Source organism: Oncorhynchus tshawytscha, linkage group LG09 (genome assembly GCF_018296145.1).
Source record: "Oncorhynchus tshawytscha isolate Ot180627B linkage group LG09, Otsh_v2.0, whole genome shotgun sequence".
NCBI classification, from domain to species: Eukaryota; Metazoa; Chordata; class Actinopteri; order Salmoniformes; family Salmonidae; genus Oncorhynchus; species Oncorhynchus tshawytscha.
In genome coordinates this window covers 38262003-38283667 of record NC_056437.1, presented here as the reverse complement: position 1 = coordinate 38283667, position 21665 = coordinate 38262003, and the positions used below count along the sequence as shown (strand labels likewise).

The 21665-nt window shown below is 43.9% G+C and overlaps 1 protein-coding gene across 1 annotated transcript in view; it reads left to right on the top strand.

The window, feature by feature from the left end:
• The window catches only part of LOC112257925 (protein phosphatase 1E), a 62632-nt gene that overhangs the window by 33221 nt on the left and 7746 nt on the right, over positions 1-21665 (top strand). Inside the window, exon 2 of the mRNA XM_024431871.2 lies at positions 19385-19506. Coding sequence (XP_024287639.2) covers positions 19385-19506 — 122 coding nt within the window. The remainder of the gene's footprint in view (positions 1-19384; positions 19507-21665) is intronic.

Below are 21665 nucleotides of genomic sequence, written 5' to 3'. Positions count from 1 at the left end.
CAAGCAATTTCTCTCCATTTTATCAGTACAGCCTGTCAACGCTCCCTGCAATATTGTGCCCAAATATAGCAGTCGATGAAAGTAATCGATGAAGGACTGAAACAATTAACAGTGGGTGCAGTTGTAAAACAATTCAATTAACTCTGACCCTGTCACTATGCATTTTTAAACAAAATAATTAAGGCATTTCTTCCCAGTGCAGTTTTTCTTCCAGAAAGCCAGGCATCCTATTTGACTATAGAATGAAAGGTGGACTGAAACTATCAGCTTCCCCGGCCCTGGCATACAGCGTCACTAAATTAAATCAAATTCTTAAAATGTTATTGGTCACATACACATATTTAGCAGACGCTATTGCAGGTGTACCGAAATGCTTGTGTTCCAGCGTCACTAGTACTAGCCCAGAGTTTTTGGGACCTTACAAATATTGCTTTCTCTCTTTCATATGACAGTATGTAAACATTTGTTTTAGTCTTTGTGTGAGTTTGACAGGAAATTGATAGAGACAGCAACTGTATTTCAGGCTTTTATAGCTGCAGGAGAAATATCCCCCCAAAAAGTTAGCGAGCTTGGAATGTCTCTCAAGATCTCAAGATTATGTAACTGCTTCTCCCAAACCAAAGTTGATTGCAGATTCTACTTGAACGAAGACGCAAATATCCAATTAGGGCACTATCTTAGACCAACTGTGTGTGAAGAGAGATTTGAGATGAATAAACGAGAACAGGCTACATGGTACTGGAATGGTTTTAGGACGGCTGATTTTCTTCATGTTGTGTCAACATTATTGTGTATAAATAATATGATTTAGATTCATATCATGTTCATTCATGAATCATGACTGACATGATAAACAAGTAAAGTTGAGTGAACTTGCTTTGAGGTGTAGTCAATACAGAATCAATACATTCAACCCCAGTTCATCTGTTCTCCATACTATAATCTCTGTTCAGAGTATGTCAAAATCAGGCCCACTCTATATGGTATGTCACTGCTGTATAAGATGCAGCTCTGATTGTGATGCATGGGGATTTTCGACCAGCCTCTTTCCTTAAGTGCCGAAATACCGGGATGTAGAGCTCCTCATCCTTCAATGTCACAACAGCCCAAATAACTGGCCTCTTTGGCCCAGCTAAGTCACCCTCTCGTAAATAGAGCCAGTCTCACTGCTCGGTTAATCTCAGATCTGACACGTCTCACCTTGTTTACACCTTCACTACACTAGAAAAACTACTCAACACATATAATGTGAAGTATTTAATTAATCGGGGTGTTTATTTGCTTTAATCACTGAACACAACAGGCGCTTATTAGAGTCTGGCTTCTATTTGAGCCAGGTATCTATTTCCTTAATGCACACAGCTTTTGCTCATTTGCATAGTTAATTGTTTCATTCCAGCATTCACTTCCAGCATTTTAATCAATTTCTTAATTTCCTTCACTAATGTGTTATCGTTTACACACTGTGTCACGTTTCTTTTCTCACAGTGTGCCTGTATAAAGAAATTCCAAAAACCATTCCTTGACAGAATAATTATTCTCCTCGTTGACTGCATTTTTGGGAGTTCCTACTTTCGCCACTAGAGGGCGATCAGACAATTTCTAGGGGTCTGTACTCCCGAAGTTGTTGACTGCTTTAGTTAGCCATTCTCAGCTCTTAGCAGCCAATGGCAAGCAGTTTCTTACTGCCAATAAAAACGGATGATTGCCATCATGTTTTATGTAACAAATCAAACATTAAACCTCGTACACTATTCATGGTAACCTCATAAACAATTAATTTAGACCCACAGCTTATTTGAAATAACCGTTTATTTGCTGAAATGTGTGTCGTTGCCTGGCTATTAAAAGGTACAGGCGGCTATTTGAGCCTCTGCATTTAATTGAAGTTTTACAGTATTCACACTTGGCTCCAAAGCTAACCTTACATCTTTGTTTGCCCATAATGACATGTCGGTGTGCCCTCTTCCTGGCTTTAATTTCAGCCTAAATGCTCCTTTTACTAATTGGAACCAGAGTTTGGTAACTAATTTGCTGTGGGCCCCATCAAATACTTACGAAGCGAGTGAGATTTGTCCCATTAGTTACCATTGTTTTTGTTACACTTGAACCAGACATGCATCCCCACCACAACACCAATGCAAAATCGGGGTGTTCTTGTACGGCTCATGGTTCTTTGTTGGCTGATCTTCTGAAGTGCAGTGTAGGAATAAGCACCCTGTCCTGGTTTGCACCCATAACCTTGGCTAATACTCAACTCAACCTTTCACCCGTAGTAGGCAACGTTTACCCTTGATTGTCTTACTGCCACAGGGTATCAATGTATTGTTCCAAAGATAATTGCAATGTGACCTGTCCTATATAGTTGTAGGATCTTAATTTGAGCCGGTTTGCCACAGCAGGAAAATAATCCTGCAGCAACAGGAAATGTGAATTATTATTATGTGGATTAGAATTAATGGACATTTTTCATAAGGGAAAATAAAGTCTGACATTTCAAAGTGGAAATTACAAACTTCAGAAGGCTTTTTAAATCTCAAATACACTACAAGTTTTACATTTCCTGAATTGAGAGGGTGATCAAATTAAGATCCTACATCTGTAACCCTTGATGAAGGAACATTTCTAATCCATGAGTATCTTGAGCAAAGATAATTGCTCTGGTATCTGAACAGAGTATTACATTCAGTATTACGGCCCCTCGTGATCTGCTCCCAAGCTTTCGGCAAAGCTAGCTCTGGGCCTGTGATGGCTCTATCATACAATCTACTGCTTAATGAACAAGACGACCTTGGCTTTAAACTTGCTACTATTCAAGTGGCCCTTAAAAATGATGACATTTCCAGGTCATATATTGACAAGATGTTCATAAAGATGTTGAAGACGGGGATTAAATAGGCCTAAAAATATATATATATATTTTTATCTCAGAGACATTTTCCTTTTCCACGAAGAATCTAATTCACACTGTATGCTGTTTCCCTGCATTCCAGGAACAAACATCAACTCCCTAGATTAGAATATCAATGCTGATCTTATGGCTGGTGACGTGTTTCCAGTGTTCTGACCTTTTGATAAGAAAGAAAGAGGGGAATAAAAGGACAGCTGTAGAGAAAGAGAGAATGGCTTGCCATTACGAGTAAAAATAGCCATTTGCCCTCAAGAGTTGCTAGTTGTAGCATCTGTATAATTCTATATGATATAAGAGTGAACCTCCTGTATTCGGAAGCGTTTGCAGATAATGCCGTCACTACCGCCACAGCTGAAACCCCTTAATATGTGTATCCACATGGGTGGTCACAGGACCAAATACGGTATATAAGATAACAAATTGAGTTAAACCAGCCCATATCACCAACATTCAGCTCACATTTCTTTCCCAAGCCACAATGCCAGGCAATGAGCTTACTTGTCCTTGTTTTATTACCAAAGACTGTGTTAGACAAGATGCACAAACAAACCCCTGCAAAGTGATCAGCACTTTCTCTTTGGTCTGGCTTGGGTTTGACTATGTTGTAGGGGAGAGTGGGTTAAGTTGAGCCATGTTTTACATTCTCCATCACTCCGTCAAGAAAAGAGGAGTATTCTTTCTAACAAAGATATCTACATATGTTTCAGGATGTTGTGTATCCATGGAAATAATCAGAATTCATCTAATCATTTGACAACATAGCTTATGGGCTGCAGGACAGGGTAAATTAAGCTGCCTACACATTTCTGTTCTGAATGAAATATTACCACTTCCTTTAAAAACAATGTCTATCTTTATTTCCCAAACACAGTTCAACATAATCACATTTTAAGCATATTTTAACACAAGCTTAACACCTAACAAACACTTTGTACCTTGTTTACAATTTGCATATAGGCCAGGCCCTGTTGTTGCCTTGCATTACACCTGGGAAGAAAACACTTCAATTTGCTCAACTTGTCATTGACTGATACAACTGATACAATCTTACAATTATATCATTTGGTTTAGATACATCACGAAACACAATACATTCCTTTCAATGATGAAAATCAGTTTTTTGGACCGAACTTGCTAACTACTTTTCCCATGTGGTTTCTTCCTTCACAGACTCCATAACATTATGACATATTCCTAAATATTTGGTCAAATTATACATTTTGTGTCTGGTTTCCTAGAAACAACTTGCTCCACTCTCTCCTATTGATTGATGAATGCTACATTTGAAATATTCTCCACTAATGGGAATGAAATCCTTACATTGAGTGAATTATTACAATGTCTATCGCTTTGAATAAGAGCTCACGTAAATCTATGAAACCATCAACAGTAAAGACATTTAGGGAGTGGCAGGGAGTGATGCTGAAATCATTCACCCCAAATGTTTTAGAGGACCAACATCACTGAGAGACTGAGAGTCCATCCTCAGCCAGACTATTAGAGCTGTCTATTCCAAGTGCCAGGAACACGATGACTTCCATTTCGGTTGTGCCTGAGTCAAAGCACAGCTCAGTCTAGTTTTCATTTACTTTCAACACATAGTCAGTTGCCAGAGCCTTGCTAGAGTCCCTCAGCCATGTCACAGGTTCATGCTACACTGTAAAGTAGCCAATAAGAAGCTCACTTCACAACCGGATCTGTTCAAACAAAGCTACTGTCACTGATTAATAGTCTGACTTACTGCGTAGCTATAGATATCGAATACCAATAGTGCCCAGGAGGAAGTGTAGCGCAGTCCGGATAATGTGGATCATAGCAGTTTGATTCTCCACAGGAATGTCCTCTTTGAGGCTGAGGCCACAGTCATGCGACGATGGAGGTGCTTTCGTTCCGCCAACTTTAACAAAAAACCCTAGGGGCTCCTCCTTGATACGAGGCATCCATAACAATGTCTACTCAATGTGCTTGCCAGCTCCTTCCACATGGATGGATTCATGACTTACTTAATTACTTGGCACTGAGCTCAGAGCTCAATGGCATTTTTAGTCTGATAAAACCACAACACACATACAGTCCATAAAACGAACCAAATCTAACCATGTCTACATTTAGTGGTTCCCCGTGATGTTGACAGAAAATGTTACGGCCCAAAGTTGACTACTTGTTGTCCACTTCTCCTATGTTGCCCCAATGCAATAAGAAATACAAGAAGTCTGATCGATCTACTCCCACCCACCTTGTCCCCAGCCGAGTCATAGCTGTTTCTCAAAGAAAATCACACACACACACACACACACACACACACACACACACACACACACACACACACACACACACACACACACACACACACACACACACACACACACACACACACACACACACACACACACACACACTGTAGATTAACCTGCTCAGCTAAGGGAACACAGAGCCCCCCAAACCCCCTGTAACTCGGGAGGTGAATTCATATATAAAAGAGAGCAAAGAGAAGAACTCAGGTTAGCAAGAAAGAGAGAGAGAACGCACTGACGCAAGAGAGGGATAAGGAGAGAGAGAACGCACTGACGCCAGAGAGGGATAAGGAGAGCGAGAACGCGCTGACGCCAGAGAGGGATAAAGAGAGAGTGAGTGATGGAGAGAGTGTGTATGTGAAGGAGAGGTGGGCGTTGTGACGTTAGCTGTGGTCTGCACTGTGAACAGCATCACAGCCACGCACCAGTGACGTCCAGTGGACACGACTGTGTCATTCACAGTTCTGGCAAGCAAGAGGGGAGGAGGACAGCCCTAAGTCAAGACAGCCCAGTACATTTATCCCTACAAGTTCTGTATGTATGGGAATTTGTATTGTCATAAGATGAGTCAAGGTTTGGATGAAGCTCTCTATACAGGTATGTCATAGAAGGAACACTCTATGTAAGGACAAACTTTCAGGCTGCAGTGTGTGGGTGTGTAGAGATCTTGCCAAGTCTCTGTCAAGGACAGTTGAAAGTTAATGTAGGAACAGGAGCCCCCTGAGAGACGGTTGTGACGCACTGTTGCAGGGATGGGTCTGAGCTCAGGCACTGCCTTCTCACGCACTGTTACAGGGATAGGTCTGAGCTCAGGCACTGCCTTCTCACGCACTGTTACAGGGATAGGTCTGAGCTCAGGCACTGCCTTCTCACACACTGTTGCAGGGATGGGTCTGAGCTCAGGCACTGCCTTCTCACACACAGTTGCAGGGATGGGTCTGAGCTCAGGCACTGCCTTCTCACACACTGTTACAGGGATGGGTCTGAGCTCAGGCACTGCCTTCTCACACACAGTTGCAGGGATGGGTCTGAGCTCAGGCACTGCCTTCTCACACACTGTTACAGGGATGGGTCTGAGCTCAGGCACTGCCTTCTCACACACAGTTGCAGGGATGGGTCTGAGCTCAGGCACTGCCTTCTCACACACAGTTGCAGGGATGGGTCTGAGCTCAGGCACTGCCCTCTCACACACAGTTGCCTGTGACGCTGTTGTTGGGATCACTCTGCACTGATACACGATGCCTCAAAATCAGCACCAATGCAACTGACACATACCCAATCGCACAGCTGCCCTCTCTTCAATACACACTCAACTCTCTGACATGCAGCTATGCCTATGACTTCAAGAGATCCTCATAGCATTAACCTTGACAACGTAACCTGCTACAGGGTTCACTGGGATCCTAGTTATGTGATGTTCATTTTCCAATGAGAGACGTCTCTGGGAGGCTAAAACCCTAAACAATGGAGCTGCCAGCAGTCTTCTCCATTAGTTTGAGAAATACGCTGCAAAGAGAACTACTCGTTTATCAATCCAAGGGTATGCTCTCTCTCTTTATCTCTCTCCCACTGTCTCTCCCGCTTCCTGTCTCTCTTGTTCTGTCTCTTCCTCCCTCTATGCAGTAGTGAAACCGGGCTTAGCCTCCTCTCTCTCAGTGTGACGTCAAAGCGAGGCTTCCTGACCCAGATCTCTCACTTCCACAGACAGCAGCTGCAGTAAGCTGCAGTAAAGCCCTCAGCGCTATGCTCTGTCTCTCCCAGCCTCACTGCTACACTATGCATGTCAATATAGGCATACACCATGCAAACGCTAACATCACCCATGATGATAACGAAAGGGTGAAAAACTGCTCGCTATAGGCTAGCTGGCAGGGGGAGGGGAAGAGAAAATACACAATACATGTGTGTGTGTATTTTCTGTAATGTCTGTAATCCGGGGCTCATCTGTAAAAGAGACCTTGGTCTAAGTTTGACTCCCTGATAAAATAAAGGTTAAATTGTCTCAAGGCTTAAAAACCTTTTTAAAAAAACCTGTCTCATCCCCTTCATCTACACTGATTGAAGTAGATTTAACAAGTGACATCAATAATGGATCATAGCTTTCACCATGTCAGTCTATTTAATGGAAATGTTTTGTACACTCAGTGTATATGGAATATACTGTATATATAGAAATAACCCGGTAAAGGAGTCAGCCAATAGATGAAAAATACTGCAAGCTGTGAAGCTTGAATGCGTTGTATCTGTTGTTGTCACTATAAAAGCAATGTGCGTTGTTAGGTTTGTGAAATAGAATTCACAAAGATAGCTGTGTGAAAAAAGCTTTTCTCTCCTCCTAATCCCAATTCCTCACACTGATCTGACTTCACTGTGTCGCACAAGTAGATGAGGGACCTTATTGGCTACCGACGGATGTGCTGGAGTCCCTCAGCCAATGAGGGCCCCACACCTCGGCACCCACCCATCTTGGGCAAGCAGTGATGGAGTATGTGAGCTAGTGAGCGTGAAAAGAGGACAGAGAGAAAATGAGCGGAAGAGAGAGAATTTCTATGAATGGAAATGTGGAGGAGGAACAGCACAGAGTAAAGCCCAGCCATTGGCATGGCAGCTGGAGACCGATGAGACTGTTAGCATCTCTCTCTCTCTCTCTCTCTCCCTCCCTCCCTCTCTCTCAATCCCATATAAGGAGACCATGCCTTACCTTTGTCACATGTTTTTTTCACATGAATAAAAACACACACACACATGCCCACGCACACCACTAACCACAGACCCACCCCCAACCCCATATTATCTTCCTACACACACATGCACATACAATACCCTCATACCCACCCACGCACACACCCTCAGGGCATTTACACACTCACTCCCTGTCCTCTCCAAATCCCCTCCTCTCTACTGATTCAATAAAGAAGTTATCAATTAGTAGAGACCCAATGGTCCAGGTACATTTCAGTCTGCCCCGTGATTGCATTTTAGTCAGATTAGAAATTGAGCATGAAGAGAACTACAGTGGGCACTGTTACTTGTTGTGTATAGTGTACCCTCATTAACAACCTATGAACTGTTGAAATGGAGCCGGTTAATAGGGGCATAACATTCAAATAGAATAGTATTTTTTATAAGCAAGTGGGTCCAACTGGAAAGAGGGTAGTTTAGGAGTTATATAGTTGCTGAATAAAATGCTACATTTACATTTGAGTCATCTAGCAGATGCTTTTATCCAGAGCGACTTACAGGAGTTCATTGCAGTGCGCGTGTGTCTGTCAGAGAAGTTCTCTTGTCCAGCTCTCTACACGTACACACCACCAACTTTAAACCCCAGAGAATATCCTGCTTACTGCTCTCTAGTAACACAGGAGTTACATAAGCACTGATAGTAGCGTTGTACTGAGTAAACTCTTCTTAATAGGCTGTGCCATCTGCTTTCCACCAAACTAGGCTACTTCGCTCAGACCATGAGAGTCTATTACACAAGACATCTGCAAGGAGGACAAATCTTTATTTACAATACAACCAGAATTCAGTCAAGCAATATGTGCCTGAGTTAATTTAATTGGCTGTAGTATCTGGAGTCCAAATAATCACATTTTAGGCTTGAGATCAACTTTAACTAGTTTTGAACGTCTCTATCTAACTTAGATTCGTATGCAGTTCAAAATAACCTGTGACCTTGCTATCAAATGTATTTAATGTAGCTGCACTTTCAAAATAACCTGTGACCTTGCTATCAAATGTATTTAATGTAGCTGCACTTTCAAAATAACCTGTGACCTTGCTATCAAATGTATTTAATGTAGCTGCACTTTCAAAATAACCTGTGACCTTGATATCAAATGTATTTAATGTAGCTGCACTTTCAAAATAACCTGTGACCTTGCTATCAAATGTATTTAATGTAGCTGCACTTTCAAAATAACCTGTGACCTTGCTATCAAATGTATTTAATGTAGCTGCACTTTCAAAATAACCTGTGACCTTGATATCAAATGTATTTAATGTAGCTGCACTTTAAAATAACCTGTGACCTTGATATCAAATGTATTTAATGTAGCTGCACTTTCAAAATAACCTGCTGCACTTTCAAAATAACCTGTGACCTTGATATCAAATGTATTTAATGTAGCTGCACTTTCAAAATAACCTGTGACCTTGATATCAAATGTATTTAATGTAGCTGCACTTTAAAATAACCTGTGACCTTGATATCAAATGTATTTAATGTAGCTGCACTTTCAAAATAACCTGTGACCTTGCTATCAAATGTATTTAATGTAGCTGCACTTTAAAATAACCTGTGACCTTGCTATCAAATGTATTTAATGTAGCTGCACTTTCAAAATTACCTACATTTCAGAGGAATGCTGCAAAATGTTTAACTTTCTATTCTCTGCTGAAAGATAAGATTACTTGTATCATCAACTTCCCTGATGATAATTGTTACAATTTACCAAATACATTAAACAGGTATTGTAACTAGACTGGTTATCGCTGGTTACCCGCAATAAGATGGAATGGTGACCGTGGTTGGCAATTTAGCCTGTTATCTGAGATAATTTATCTTCTCATGTTAATTTGAGTGTTCTTCTTATAGAGTAACTAGGCCGAGTTACCTTGGTTACCTCAATATACCTAGGTGCCTATCATGAGTATTCACCCACGTAGATATCTTCAAATTGTATTGTGTTACAAAGTGGGATTAAAATGGATTGAATTGTATTTAATTTACTTTCGTCAACAATCTACACAAAATACACTGTAATTTCAAAGTGTATGAACAATTCTAGCATTTTATTTTAATGAATGAAAAACACTAATATACCTTGATTAAATAAGAATTCACTCCCCTGAGTCAATACATGTTAGAAACACCTTTGGCAGCGATTGGAGCTGTGAATCTTTTTGGGTAAGTCTCTCTAAGAGATTTGCACACCAGGATTGTGCAATATTTACCCATTATTCTTTCAAAAATGTTCAAGCGCTATCAAGTTGGTTGTTGATCATTGCTAGACAGCCATTTTCAAGTCTTGCCATAGATTTCAAGTGGATTTAATCAAAACTGTAACTAGGCCAGTCAAGAACATTCACTGTTTTCTTGGTAAAGCAGTGTAGATTTGCCCTTGGGTTTTTAGGTTATTGTCCTCTTGAAAGGTGAATTTGTCTCTCAGTGTCTGGTGGAAAGCAGACTAAATCAGGGTTTCCACTACAATTTGCATGTGTTTAACTTTATTCTGTTTATTTTTATCCCAAAAAACGCATACCTATAACATGAGGCAGGCATCACCATGCTTGAAAATAGGGAAAGTGGTACTTGGGGATGTGTTGGTTGGATTTGCCCCAAACATAATGCTTTGTATTCAGGACATTTTTCAGTATTACTTGTAGGTGCAGGGTGGATATTTTGGAATATGTTTATTCTGTACAGGCTTCCTTCTTTTCACGCTATCATTTAGGATAGTTTTGTGTAGTAACTACAATGTTGTTGAGCCAACCTCAGTTTTCTCCAATCACAGCCATTAAACTCATTAACTGTTTTAAAATCACCATTGGCCTCATGGTGAAATCCTTGAGCGGTTTCCTTCTTCTCGGGCAACTCAGTTAGGAAGGACGCCTGTATCTCTGTAGTGACTCACCATCCAAAGCTTAATTAATAGTGTCACCGTGCTTAAAGGTATATTCAGTGTCTGCTTTAAAAAATTGAAAAAAATTGAAATTAAGCACCAATCGGTGCCCTTCTTTGCAAGGCATTGTAAAGCTCCCTGTTCTTTGTTGTAAAATCTGTGCTTGAAATTCACTACTCGACTGAGGGATCTTACAGGTAACTGTATATACTGTATGGTGTGCAGAGATGGGGTAGTCATTCAAAAATCATGTTTACCGCTATCATTGCACACAGAGTAAGTTCATGCAACTTATTATGTGATTTGTTAATTAAGCACATTTTTACACCTTAACTTATTGAGGTTGCCATAACAAAGGAGGCGAATACTTTAATAACCTGTAACGGTTTTCTAGTGGTGATGAAGGAGAGTCGGACCAAACTGCAGCGTGTCGATTTTAGATCCATATTTATTAAACAAAACGTAAACACGACTTAAACACGACTAAACACTAAACACTACAAAACAATAAACGTAATGAAAACTTATCTAGTGCAAACTAACAGAGAGTACAAGTAAGACACTAAGGACAATCACCCACGACAAACTTATGGCTGCCTAAATATGGTTCCCAATCAGAGACAACGATAAGCACCTGCCTCTGATTGAGAACCACTCCAGACAGCCATAGACCTTGAGACAACCCACTAAGCTACAATCCCAATGACAAACACACCACAATTACAAAAACCCCATGCCACACCCTGGCCTGACCAAATACATAAAGATAAACACAAAATACTTTGACCAGGGCGTGACAGAACCCCCCTAAGTGCGGACTTCAAAACAATAGGGAGGGTCCGGTACGTCTGTCCATGGTGGCGGCTCCGGCGCGGGATTTGTCTTAGTCCCCTCTCCCTTCGTCCCTGGATAGTCCACCCGCCGCCGACCATTTGTCCCCACCCAGAACCCCACTGGACTGAGGAGCAGATCGGGAAAGGACAGCTCATCGGGAAGTGAGAGGAAGCTGGAGTGAGAGGAAGCTCGGGGAGTGAGAGGAAGCTCTGAGAGGAAGCTCAGGAGTGAGAGGAAGCTCAGGAGTGAGAGGAAGCTCAGGAGTGAGAGGAAGCTCAGGAGTCAGGAGTGAGAGGAAGCTCAGGAGTGAGAGGAAGCTCAGGAGTGAGAGGAAGCTTCAGGAGTGAGAGGAGTGAGAGGAAGCTTAGAGGTGATCTACCAGCTCCTGGCTGGCTGGTGGTTTCAGCAGATCCTGGCTGACTGGCAGATCCTGGCTGACTGGCAGATCCTGGCTGACTGGCAGATCTGGAAGAGTCTGGTTGACTGGCAGATCTGGAAGAGTCTGCTTGACTGGCAGATCTGGAAGAGTCTGGCTGACTGGCAGATCTGGAAGAGTCTGGCTGACTGGCAGATCTGGAAGAGTCTGGCTGACTGGCAGATCTGGAAGAGTCTGGCTGACTGGCAGATCTGGAAGAGTCTGGCTGACTGGCAGATCTGGAAGAACTGGCGGCGCTGGGCAGACTGGCGGCGCTGGGCAGATCGGCGCTGGGCAGACTGGCGGCGCTGGGCAGACTGGCGGCGCTGGGCAGACTGTTGGCGGTGCTGGGCAGACTGGCGATGCTGGGCAGACTGGCGATGCTGGGCAGACTGACGGCGCTGGGCAGACTGGCGACGCTGGGCAGACTGGGGGCACTGGCGGCGCTGGGCAGACTGGCGGCACTAGCTGCACAGACTGACCGCTTTCCGTGTGACTGGCAGCTCCTTGCAGACTGGCAGCTCCTTACAGACTGACAGCTCTGTGCAGACTGACAGCTCCGTGCAGACTGACAGCTCCTTGCAGACTGGCAGCTCCATGCAGACTGGCAGCTCCATGCAGACTGGCTGCTCCATGCAGACTGGCTGCTCTATGCAGACTGACAGCTCTGGCTGCTTCATGCAGACTGACATCTCTGGCTGCTCCATGTGACTGGCTGCTTCATGCAGACTGGCAGCTCGGGCTGCTTCATGTAGACTGACAGCTCTGGCTGCTCCATGCGGACTGACAACTCTGGCTGCTCCATGTAGACTGACTGCTTCATGCAGACTGGCAGCTCGGGCTGCTTCATGTAGACTGACAGCTCTGGCTGCTCCATGCAGACTGACAGCTCTGACTGTTCCATGCAGACTGACAGCTCTGGCTGCTTCATGCAGACTGGCAGCTCTGGCTGCTCCATGTAGACTGGCTGCTTCATGCAGACTGGCAGCTCGGGCTGCTTCATGTAGACTGACAGCTCTGGCTGCTCCATGCGGACTGACAGCTCTGGCTGCTCCATGTAGACTGGCTGCTTCATGCAGACTGGCAGCTCGGGCTGCTCCATGCAGGCTGGCAGCTCTGGCTGCGCTGAACAGGCGGGAGACTCCGGCAGCGCTGTAGAGGAGGAAGGCTCTGGCTGCGCTAAACAGGCGGGAGACTCTGGCAGCGCTGGAGATGAGGAAAGCTCTAACAGCGCTAGATTAGACTCCGGCAGCGCAGGAGAGGAGAAAGGCTCTGGCTGCGCTAAACAGGCGGGAGGCTGTAAACAGGCGGGAGGCTCCGGCAGCGCTGTAGAGGAGAAAGGCTCTGGCTGCGCTAAACAGGCGAGGCACACTGAAGGCCTGGTGCGTGGTGCTGGAACTGGTGGTACTGGATCGAGGACACGCACAGGAAGCCTGGTGCGGGAGCTGCTACCGGAGGGCTGGGGTGTGGAGGTGGTACTGGATAGACCGACCGTGCAGGCGCACTGGAGCTCTTGAGCACCGAGCCTGCCCAACCTTACCTGGCTCGATGCCCACTCTAGCCCGGCCGATACGAGGAGCTGGAATATACCGAACCGTGCTGTGCACCCGCACTGGAGACACCGTGCGCTCCACAGCATAACACGGTGCCTGCCCGATCTCTCCAGCCCCCGGTAAGCACAGGAGTTTGCGCAGGTCTCCTACCTGGCATAGCCATACTCCCTGTAAGCCCCCAATAAATTTTTGGGGCTGACTCCCGGCTTTCTTGCCAACCGTGTTCCCTCGTATCGCCGGCTCCTCTCTCCGGCTGCCTCTGCTCTCCTAAGTGCCTCCACCTGTTCCCATGGAAGGCGATCCCTTCCCGCCAGGATCTCCTCCCATGTGTAGCAACCCTTGCCATCCAATATATCGTCCCATGTCCAATCCTCATTGCGCCGCTGTTGCTGCCTTTGTTGCCTCTCCTCTTTCGGCTGCTCCTGCCTGTTGACACGCCGCTTGGTCCGTTGGTGGTGGGTGATTCTGTAACGGTTTTCTAGTGGTGATGAAGGAGAGTCGGACCAAACTGCAGCGTGTCGATTGCGATCCATATTTATTAAACAAAACGTAAACACGACTAAAAACTAAACACGACTAAACACTAAACACTACAAAACAATAAACGTAATGAAAACCGAAAACAGCCTATCTAGTGCAAACTAACAGAGAGTACAAGTAAGACACTAAGGACAATCACCCACGACAAACTCAAAGAATATGGCTGCCTAAATATGGTTCCCAATCAGAGACAACGATAAGCACCTGCCTCTGATTGAGAACCACTCCAGACAGCCATAGACCTTGCTAGACAACCCACTAACTACAATCCCAATACCACCACCAAAACCCCAAGACAAACACACCACAATTACAAAAACCCCATGCCACACCCTGGCCTGACCAAATACATAAAGATAAACACAAAATACTTTGACCAGGGCGTGACATAACCAAGACATTTTAGTTATTTATCTTTTATTAATTCTTACATTCACTTTGACAATATGGAGTATTTTTTGTAGATCAGTGACAGAAAAAATTCACAATTAAATAAATTTCCATCCCACTTTGCAACATAACAAAATGTGAAAAATCCAAGAGGGGTGAATACTTATGATACCCACTATAGAGGTGACCCGGATTACCTTAATGTAGAGCAGCAGCCTGTCATTGTGGACTGTCCTTGTATGAGAATGTTCCACTTTCCCCTCGCTCGCTGCCTGTTGAGCTGCTTGCTTCTCCACTTCCTTAGACAAGGGAAGGGCTTATCCCTCCCTCCTTTCTCTCCTCCTCTATCCCTTCATCCTCACCCCCTGTGTTGTCTCTGGGGCTAAAGTGGCTGTGTAAGGTCACCCCCTGCTGCATACACACACACGCACGCACAAACACACACACACACACACACAATACCTGTAGCCTTCTGAGGTAGACTGTGGGCATGCCGCCTGCCCAATGAACCCCTGCACCTGCTGTCACTGCCAGGCAGTGCAGATGTAATGGGGACCCCATCATCAGCTGTCAACACACTGGGTGTCTCAGGTTACCATGGGTACAGGAGCTCAGTGCCACAATGGCGTATAACCTGCCCAGATGAAGGCAGCACCTGGACCAAGATCATGTGACCCAAACCCTCTCTTCCCACTCCAAGCTGCCTGAGGCTCCCAGGGTGCACCTGAACACATAGTTCCGCTACACCTCGTCAGCGCTGAGTAGTTCTATTTGCAGGCGGGGCAAGTATTGGCATCAGTGCACTGGAATGTTTAAGCTTAGGGTAAGTAGGAATCAGGGCTAGGGGCCAGATTCATTCCTATCGCGTTTTAAAGGCAATGTATTGGCAACAGTGCACTGGAATGTTTCAGCTTAGGGTAAGTAGGAATCAGGGCTAGGGGTCAGATTCATTCCTATCGCGTTTTAAAGGCAATGTTAAATGCTATGCACGTTTTAAAGGCAATGTTTGCGGAGACCACATTCACGGTAAATGATGCATATGTTGTCACAATCTGAAAATGACCTTTAAATGTAAATCTTGCTAAATACTGAATCTAGGCCTAGGCCTATTTGAAGGGAGCACATTGATGTACAGTACATAACCTAGAGAGTACCCAGATGTAGACATTTGAATGGTTCACTCATGACTTTCCTCTAATTGCGGCCATTGCATGGTTTTGAAGGACAATTTAAAAATGAACTGGTCACCATAACCACAGTTCCGCGGGGAGGTCTGATAGCTCAATAGTAGTTACTGACAGACGCAGAATCACTCAATGAATTTCCCCTCCAACAGGGACATGGATTGAGTTTAGACAAACAGATCTATACTGGCACATCTCTGGAGAGAGAGTATTTGTCTCTTCTCATCTGACTTGTCGTTTTTCTTTTCTATTGGAACAACATAAAGAGGACATATCTCTCAGTCTAGTTTGCTTAAGGAGCTTCTAAATGGATGTGTTCTTTGTCTTTTGCTGTTTTCTCATCAGTCCAGTAAGGATTTCATGATTGCATGGTTATATACTGTCCTTAAAAATCATTGTACTTTTAGCAGTGATAGTATAACAACACTTAAAAACAGGATTTTTCCACTGGGTCTCTGAGCCAAGTTGCTCTGGGGACTAGCCCCAATGTGACTTCTGCAGTATAGAAATCACAATGGGGCTAGTTCAAGGGCCTCATTAATATTTTGATTGCAATACAAGATTTAACTGAAATAGTTTGGCATTGCCTTTGAATCAATCCAGGTGCTTCACCCTTGTTAGCGCGCCAAGAAAGGGCTACTGTACAGAACTGTATCTCCCATGGCAGCTACAGTTGATAGAATTTGAACAACAACACAAAAGCTCGGCCAGGCTCATGGGCGAGCACTAGATTTCGTAATATGACAGCGCTCAGCGCTCGGTAGAGTGCCTATAGAGCTCGCCAGCTTGTAATCCTAAAAAATGGAAACGAGTTACCTCTAGTTTGTTCAGCCATTCCTATTGGGAAAGAATAAGGTTTTGGGATAAATGCCGAAAATACATTCTGAGGTTAACACAGGCTAAGGAGATCTAATACATCTTGTTCTGTAAAATAATGTCAGACAGTTAATATGATGGCTGCTGTCTTACGGGCTCCTGACCAATTCTGCTATTTTGTGTTTTTTTTTTACACTGATCTTAACATTTTTGTACATAATATTTCCACTATCAATTTCTATGACCGAAAACAGCCTCTGGACATCAGAACAGCGATCACTAACCTCAATTTGGATGAAGATTTCTACATCAACGAGTCAGCAGCTGTGGATGTACTGCTCATTTCGAACCAGGCCCTAATCCCCAGGACTATAAAGAGGAAAAGATGGCGCAAGTGAGACAAACGAGCCTGTTACCTGAATGTACAATCACTCGAGAACAAACTGGATGAGCTCTGTTTGAGACTATCAACAGGACCTGAAGAACTGTAATATCCTATGTTTCTCTGAGTCGTGGTTGAACAATGAAATGGATACTATACATCACTGTTTTTTCTATGCATTGTCAGGACCAAACAGCAGCCTCGGGTAAGGTTAAGGGGGTAGGTGTGTGTCTCTTTGTTAATGACATCTCTAATGTTAAGGAAGTCTCAAGGTTTTGCTCACCTGAGTTAGAATACCTCATGATAAACTGCAGACCATACTATTTACCAAGAGAGTTTTCATCTATATTTCTCGTAGCTGTCTATTTATCACTACAAACCGATGCTGGCACTAAAACTGCACTCAACGAGCTGCATAGGGCCATAAGCAAACAAGAAAATGCACATACAGAGGCAGAACTTTTACACACACAAAAATGCATTCAAAGCTCTTCCTCGCCTGCCATTTGGCAAATCTGGCCATAACTCTGTTCTCCTGATTCCTACTTACAAGCAAAAACTCAAACAGGAAGTACCAGCGGACTGTTCTGGACTGTTCCGCTAGCACAGACTGGAATATGTTCCGGTATTAATCCGATAACATTGAGGAGTTTACCGCATCAGTCAACCACTTCATTAATAAATGCATCAACAACGATGTCCCTGCAGTGACGGCACGTACATAACCCAACAAGAAGCGATGGATTACAGGCAAAATAAAATTCACACTGAGCTAAAAGATAGAGGCCGCGGGAGCGGGACACTAATCCGGACGCTTAGAAGAAATCCTGCTACGACCTCTGACGAGCCATCAAACAGTCAAAACATCAATACAGAACTAAGATCGAATCCTACTACGCCGGCTCTGAAGCTTGTCGGATGTGGCAGGGCTCACAAACTATCACAGATTATAAAGAGAAACCCAGCCACGAGCTGCCCAGTGACGTGAGATTTCCAGTTGGGCTAAATTCCTTATATGCTCACTTCGAGGCAAGCAACACTGAACCATGTATGAGAGCACCAGGAGTTCCGGATGACTATGTGATCTTGCTCTCCGTAGCTAATGTGAGTAAGACCTTTAAACAGGTTAACATTCACAAGGAGACAAATTACCAGGATGCATACTCAAAGCATGTGCTGACCAGCTGGCAAGTGTCTTCACTGACATTTTCAACTTCTCCCTGACCTACATGTTTCAAGCAGACCACCATAGTCCGTGTGCCCAGGTGTGCTCAAGAACGCCAAGGTAACCTGTCTAAATTACTATCGCCTCGTAGCACTCACATCTGTAGCCATGAAATGCTTTAAAAGGCTGGTCATGGCTCACATCAACACCATCATCCCACACACTCTGGACCCACTCTAATTCGCATACCGCCTCCAACAGATCCACAGATGACGCAATCTCTATTGCACTCCACACTGCCCTTTCCCACCTGGACAAGAGGAACACCTACGTTAGAATGCTGGTCTTTGACTATAGCTCAGCGTTCAACATCATAGTACCATGGCAGAGTTAGTGCCTGCAAAAAGACGCCATTACTATTGCCATTATTATTCACATTACCGTGCCTGGGAACAAGGGCGTGTCCATTTACTGTGAATGTTTTCCTACTTCCGGCAGCGTTCCTCAGAACTTGCATGCCAATTGATCTAGCGGTGCCATCTCTAACTAGATGCTAGATAGCTAGCTATCCGGTGCCGAGAACCTAAAATGTAAGGAGGGAAACAACTGTGTTCGATCAGGAAGTAGGTCAAGTGGGCAGGGCATCATAGGTGAATACGCAACTAAAAGATCCTAAATAGAGTGGTGGCAGACCAATGCTCAGGATCCCCCGCCAGTGTAAGGAAACTCCTCCATTGGATCCCAAAGGTTGGTCGTGTCACTCATCCCGTTGGGGAGTTGCAGCAATGAGACAAGATCGTAATCATGAAATTGGGGTGAAAAAGGGGGTAAAAAATTACAACCCAGAAGCGATTGGAACGTAGAAAATTAACAGGCCTGTCTCATGTCAAAGGACATACAGACAGACTTCTACTCTGGGATTGGTTAAAGCTGCTCGATTGAGGGAATTACTTCAGTGGAATGAATTGATGGTAGGCCTAATGGTTGAAGTGAGAGCTGGTCATTGAGGACTGTAAATCTATAGGCTGGTCTCTTTGGAGTATGATAACTCAAGTAAGGTTGATGGGGATGTTACAGCTACAACCTAGCACACACTCTCTCTCCATCATTCTCTCTCAATCTCTACGCTATATGATTGTTAGATCTGGTTGCTACAGTATAATCGTCCTATACCTCCTTCCATCTATTCCTCCAAGGCTTTTATCTTACTTCCTCCCTGGTGTTGAATGGATGTTTTAACCCCTCTCATTTTCTTTTTTCTCTCTCTCTACTACAGTAACTGCCCCTTCTCCCTGGCGGCTGCCCTGGCACGGGCTACGGCAGACAGTGTTCTGCAGAGTGACCTCTCCATCTACCACATCCAGAAGACCGTCGAGGATGGAGTAGACCCTTTCCCCCGTGAGTCCCCTGTCAACCTGCGCATGACATGCAAAATCAGGTCATGTACTGACCTAGCTAGGCTACTGAAAGGACAGAGGTATTTCTTATTCAATATATTGGCTTAAAGCCTTAATAATTTCAGGTGTTGTTTTATTCAACACCGTGGACAAATGAGAAAATCACCAACTTTAACACAAACACATTGTATTTGTGGCACAGCTGCTACAATCTCTTAGCGAATAATTAGCATTAAAACAGTTGTGCTTCCTGGCTCACTTGTTTTATACCACAGCTTGATGTCAACCGCTGTCACTTAGAATTCCCTTTACTTTGTTAGTTACAAAACAAAGCACTCTGTGGAGCGAGCGAGAGCAGAGGTCTTTTAGAATAGAAGGGAACAGCAATGAATAACCCTGCGACAGTCCTCTAAGATCTCTGTGTTCTTATCAGAGAGAGAGAGGGAGGAGGAGAGAGTGAGGCAAAAAGAGAACGCAGGGGAAAGATAATTTTGGCTCTGGTGATTTGCGTGACGGGGTTGCTGTCTTGGGACGGAGGGTGGGTTGGTGAATGTCAGGTGGGCGGTAAGAGTGGGTAAGAACAGAGGATAGCAGACAGCCTGGCCATCTAGGCCCAGGGCAGAGGAGACACACGAACACACCCACACACCCACACACACAGAGCTCCCACTGCTCACTGACAGGGCTCTGAGATGGAATGGGAGGTTAAATTTAACTACAGAGCCTGGGGAGTTAGTGAGAGGAGGAGGAGGAGAGGAATGGAGAGGAATAGAGAGAAGGGGAAGAAAGGAGAGTGAGGAGGATTGGAGAGTGGAAAGACCAAGTCCTTAGTTCCACTAGGTGGAGCAGAGAATTCATTCAAAATGACCTCGTCCAGATATTCATTACAGAAGCTATGGTGTCTTTAAAAGATACTGCGAGATTTTGGTTGTTTTTCTACTTGCGCTGAGTCAAACAAATGAACTCATAGAAACTATCAACTTCCTCATTCTGTCCCGCTGTCGCATCTGGCCACTGTCTTGATTTGAGAGGTTGTCCGTGTGCCCACGGCGGATGAATGAAATGCGTATATCAGAGAAAATAGTAAAGTAAAAATGCATTTAAAACAACTATAATCTAAATGTTATCGTTTCAAACGAACTTGTAAAAAATGCATAGAGGACCAAGTGCTAACCACCAAGCTTTGTAATAGTTAGGTCTATTTCCCTGTTTTTGAGAGGAGAATGCAGAGACATAAAAATGGTATCCATGAGTTCTCTAGGTAAGTAGAAAAACGACCTAACTCTTGGAATCTCACAGTATTTATAGGATTATAGGTATCTATAGTAAAACATAGGACTCTATAGTAAGCATCAGAGCTTCTTAAGACGAGTTACAACCGCTACTATTCTGTATATTACGAATGAACAATTGGTGAGCCCTTTGCAACAAACAGTAAGCCCACAAGTTTTCTTACGAATGTCAGTCACCCAGTTAATCCCCCCTAACAACAACCAAGGTAACTAGGAAACAGAGTACTTTGAGAGATTTATCTATATTTCAGGTTCATCAAAATAAAAACAAACACTTTAACATTGTCTCCTGAGTCCCTCTCTGTTGCTCGACCCGCTGTGGCAGAGAAGAAAAAGGCTAAGGGCTTGATTCAATCCGTAGTCCTGAAGAGCTGCTCTACAGCACGATATAAGTTTAAAGGCAATGTTCCCACATTAACGGACACTCCATTCACGGTAAACGCTGCATGTCGGCTCATTTGGAAATGACCTTTAAATTTCGATACGGATTGAATCGAGCCCTAAATTAGTTAACTTCCTCGAAATTCCGTCAGTGAGCTCACACCGATGCTGTTTAAAACCCCAAAAGCCATTTCTATTCACCTATGAACACATTTTGAAACATACAGAAATAACAAACATCCAAATTGAAGCTCAAATGATTGATGCGTTCTGTTCTAATGGGAGTACTGTAGGTACACAGACTATGATAACCAACCAAAACATGTTTATGTCACTTATGACAGGAGAGATTATAAAGTTGCATTTAAACAATTCAATGTCAATAAATATGCAATATGCAATGCAATATCAATGCAAAATGTCAATATCAACGCAAGCATATTTATTGCAACCAAAAATGTATCATCAGAAACGTTGACAGTAATCC